The 4415-nt window shown below is 39.8% G+C and overlaps 1 protein-coding gene across 1 annotated transcript in view; it reads left to right on the forward strand.

Annotated features, from left to right (window-relative positions):
- Window positions 1-4415, forward strand: part of LYST (lysosomal trafficking regulator) — a 122266-nt gene that overhangs the window by 21381 nt on the left and 96470 nt on the right. Inside the window, exons 2-3 of the mRNA XM_019549833.1 lie at window positions 900-987; window positions 2954-3155. Of these exons, the coding sequence (XP_019405378.1) occupies window positions 2964-3155 (192 nt within the window). The 5' untranslated portion in view covers window positions 900-987; window positions 2954-2963. The remainder of the gene's footprint in view (window positions 1-899; window positions 988-2953; window positions 3156-4415) is intronic.

Raw genomic sequence — 4415 nt, forward strand, 5'->3', positions numbered from 1 at the left:
GGCAGCCCTTGTAGCCAATCAGCAGAGGAGGGAGGAGGGGATGGCCACCCTCTTAGCTCTCTTTCTATGTTTGTGCAGCCATGAGAACGGCTGGCTTTCACTGGGGAGCCAGCATTTTTAAGGAGTTTTGGGGGGGTTTTTTGTGGATTTTGCAGACATTACCCTGTTTCCACAAAATTGTGGCCTCTTCTTATGAAGATGGTGTGGGCAGTGGTGTCGGAAGCCTTTAATTCCATTTATATCACATGCATGGTTCCCCTATTGTATCCCATACATAATTCCCCCATAGCCACACAGCTGTCACTTATGTTCACAAAACTAATTTTTTTTTTTTTTTAATGTATATACTTCTTGAGCATTAATACCTTTCTGCACACTCAGTGGCTGCTAATACCTATTCAGCACTAGTCTTGGTGCTAATGCTCATAAGTAGTATGTGCATATATGTAGATAGTGGTCATGCTGTACTTTCTTTTTTTTCAACAGACATGCAATGCTAGGGGTAGATTCAGAGTGGAACAGTCTAAATTATTAAGTATAACGCCTCTGATTTTAAAATTGGTTTTAATCAGGGTTTTCAAGTTGTATTTCAGTTCTGTTTCTTTTTTCAAAGTAGTGCATTATCCTTGGCTGAAACAACAATTAAAACACAAATTTACAACTAAGTAGACCCTTTATGATGGATTTGGTGCATCTTACTGTAGAGAAGACTACACTTACAGCATAAATATATAATACTTCTAAGTTCTTATTAATTTGATGTCTCTCTAGTATATTAGAACATTTCATAATTTGCCAATTTCATAAGTTAAAGATGCACCACTTTGAGACAGCAGCTAATTTTTTTTAATATCTTGGTACAAATTGTGATTTAAATACTTATTTCTTTGTGTTTACAGGTGAAACCTTAAGACAATATTCCCAGAAAAAGTAGTCTTCCAAAGAGAAGATAAATGTACTAAAGACTGGGGCAAAAAAAGAATTCTGGTAAATAACTTCCAGCTTCATTCCAACAGTATATAAAAGAATGTACATTTCTTACTGTCTCCTTGATGTGTAGCAGTTTGAGGCACTTATGTGAGTCATTTGGTTTTTAAACCAAACAAAAACTAACATTTAAAGTGATACTTCTAAGTTTGTGGATGCGTGAGGTTGTATAGGAATGGCTTTAACCAGTTTTTTTCAAATAAAAGATTGAAAACTCTTATAAAGGAAACCTCACTGCTGAGATTGGAAATTGCGCTAAACCATCAGCTGTAGGGTGGTTGGCAGAAAACCTCAAATAGGACATCATCCATCAAAGCACTTCATTATGTTCCTAACTCTGAGCCTATGCATGCTGTCAAAGGGGCTCCATGATTGACTTTGGGTAATGGAAATACTTGTGCTTGAAATTAAGCATGTAATCAAGTGCTCTGCTAGGTTACTAAAATAGCAGCTGCCGATCCAGGATATTATGCATAGCACTCTCTCTCCCACATTTTAACCTTATTTCAGGTTTTTTTTTCTTTCACCACTCCCTTTCTTGAGCCATTTTTAATATTTCTTCTTATTTTCCTTCTGGAGAATGTACATCAGGGTGAGTTTGATTTCCCCCCCCCCCCCCACTTCTGAAACTTTCTTCCCCTTTCCCAACCCATCCTGCAGGTCTGAGCATGTTACTTCAGCTCCAGATGGCATAAAAGATAGTGAGGATCAATTGGCAGTTCAGGGCCAAAAAGCTCTTTAATATGTCTGCCAGTTGTCAAACCAGCCCTTCATTCTGTTTGCATCCTTGCCAGAGTTGAGTAGTCCTCTGGCCAAATGCATAAAATTTGCATTCCTGGGGTTATGAATGCCTACACTTTCTATAATGGTATATTTTTATTGCTGTAATGAAAAAGTACTAACAAATATATTTCAGTGTGATAAACAATGATCGTAGTTGTCGCATGAAAGTGGTGCATCATTCATTTGATGCTTTTTTTTAATAATTGTTCTGTAGCATAGGTTTTTTGACATACATGACTAAGGAAGTGTTATATTCATGTTGCTGAATCTGTTTTAAACAGGAGTTTAAATAGAAAGTTGGTTTCCCTGTAAGGAGTCCCTTCTACTTCCTTAAAGATCTCATATTTTCAACATATTTGTCAATTTTATAAGTTGCACCATGACTTGTTTATGCTCTTCATTTCTGTGTATTATGCTGCTTTCTATGTTTCTCTTGTCACCAGTGTAAATATGCATTGCTCTTAATATAGTTCCTCAATAGAAAATATATTTATTGGTCTTCTTACATATTTCTTTTCCCTTCCTTTCTGCTCATTTGGAACAGTCAGTATCTGATGCTCTCCAACAAAGAAACTTTACCTAACGATTATTTCTATTACTTAGTGTAAGAGCCTTCATCATGAATTCAGACTTCATTGTGCTAAGTTTTCTGAAATATAGAACAAAGATAGTGCCTGCCCCAAGACTGTTACAGTCTAAGAAATGTTTGCAAGAGGAATGTAGTAGGTGTTATAAAGTAACTTCACTGTAATAGTAGGAGGTGGATAAAGGAAGCTCCTGCCCTTCCGCTCTGTAAGTTTCTCAAGTTAATAAATACTGAAATTATGGCATTTTGTACTTTTGTTAGTTTTAAAGTAAATTTTGGGTGTTTGGACATAACGATTCCAAGTTAAAGGGAACAGTCCTAAAAATCATAAGTGTGTTGATAATGTATGAAAAACTCTTGAAGGTGCAGGAAGGCCTTGAAATGTATTTAGATTTCATCAGTTCTGGTACAGTTTATGGGATGACCTTGCTCAGCTGAAAGTTCTGAATAAGAAGGGAGTTTTTGTTTTTTAGACTTGTTAGACTAATTTTATCAATCCTATAGAATTCCCATGAAGTTGGAAGTCCTGAGAATTCCTTAACTTTAAGGACATGTTACTTCCAATACACTAACTTGTACGTTTCTCCTTTGCATTAGCGGCTCAGACATGAGCAGTGCCAGTAATTCCCTGGCACGTGAATTTTTGACAGATGTCAACCGTCTCTGCAGTGCAGTGGTCCAGAGGGCAGAGGCCAGGGAAGAAGAAGAGGAGGAAACTCACATGGCAGCTCTTGGACAATACCTTGTTCATGGCCGTGGATTTAATTTGCTTACCATGCTCAACTCAAGTATTGATCAGGTAATAGTTACCATAGTTGCAGTATCCTATATGCCGTTCTAGTTTGACTAGTATGCTGTTTGTCTATTGTAGAAAACTGCATTTGCAAGCACTGAACATCTGGGAATGTGGATGCTGCCTTTTAAGAGGATTTTTTTGCATTTCCACCCCCCCTTGAGATTTATATCCTGTTAGGGCTTTCTTGTCTTGTGTGGAAGACACGTGTGATTTGGAGTTGGAAAGATTACACAAATCTTACCAATATTTCAGTACTTTGTCCTTCATAGAATAGCAATTTTTTCACTTTTTAGAAGGATAAATCTTATAGGCAAGATAAATTACTTTCTCAAGAATTGCATTTTGAGGTTACAAATGGGATCAAAGATCAGCCCTAGGTTGCAGTGACACACTGAAAGCTCATGTGGTTTTGGCTGAGTTGCCTTCAGGGTTCCTAAGCATTAGGGCTGTGTGAAGCTTTGGTCACCAATTCGATATTTGGAGGAGATTCGGCCCGATTTTTCAGGTTTGGATCTTCAGCCACTGAATCGAATTGAGAGATGCATTAAAAGGTCCAAATCAAATCCAAGGCCTCCACATTGATTCGGAAAAAGATTCAGATTGGCTGGGGAGAGGCAGACACAGCCGGACAGCTGCAGGCTCTCCTGCAGGAGAAGCCCCCATTGCTGCCCTGCCTGGCCCCATTCCTCACGTGGCCCAGCCTCCTGGCACTTCAAAAAAACAAACAAAAAAAAAAACCCCTTGCACTCACTGAGTGCGTCCACACATACAAACACATGCGCTTGCAGCAACTCAAATAGAAGCAGTGCAAATTTGAGCCAGGGTTTTTTTTGCCCTAGTGCACATGCTTGTACATGCACTTTTGTTGAGGAACAAATTGTGCCACTTGAGGCAAAATAACCCTGCCTGGCTCCTCCTGGATTTGCTGCCAGGGGGAGCTAGAGCCCAGGGCCAGCACCTGTGCTATCCCCAGCAATATAAAAATCTGCCCTCTCTTAGCCCTAGCAGTACAAAAAGCTGCCCTGGCAAATAGCTCAGGTTTACTTGCTCTCAGGAGCTTCTGGAGCCCTGCCAAATGGTACCTGGGGACGCTACCCCTTGTGCCAGCTGGACTGCTGAAGTAGCCCGGAGAGTTCCAGTGATCCTGATGGCAGTTGAAGCTGCCAGTAAGTACTACTGTTTTTTGTTTGTTTGTTTTTAATATGAGCATGTTGGGGTGGAGGAGGGCAGGGTGTGCGGGCCTTGGTGGGGTGGGGGGATGGG

This window comes from Crocodylus porosus, unplaced genomic scaffold (genome assembly GCF_001723895.1).
Source record: "Crocodylus porosus isolate Cpor-Errol unplaced genomic scaffold, CroPor_comp1, whole genome shotgun sequence".
NCBI classification, from domain to species: Eukaryota; Metazoa; Chordata; order Crocodylia; family Crocodylidae; genus Crocodylus; species Crocodylus porosus.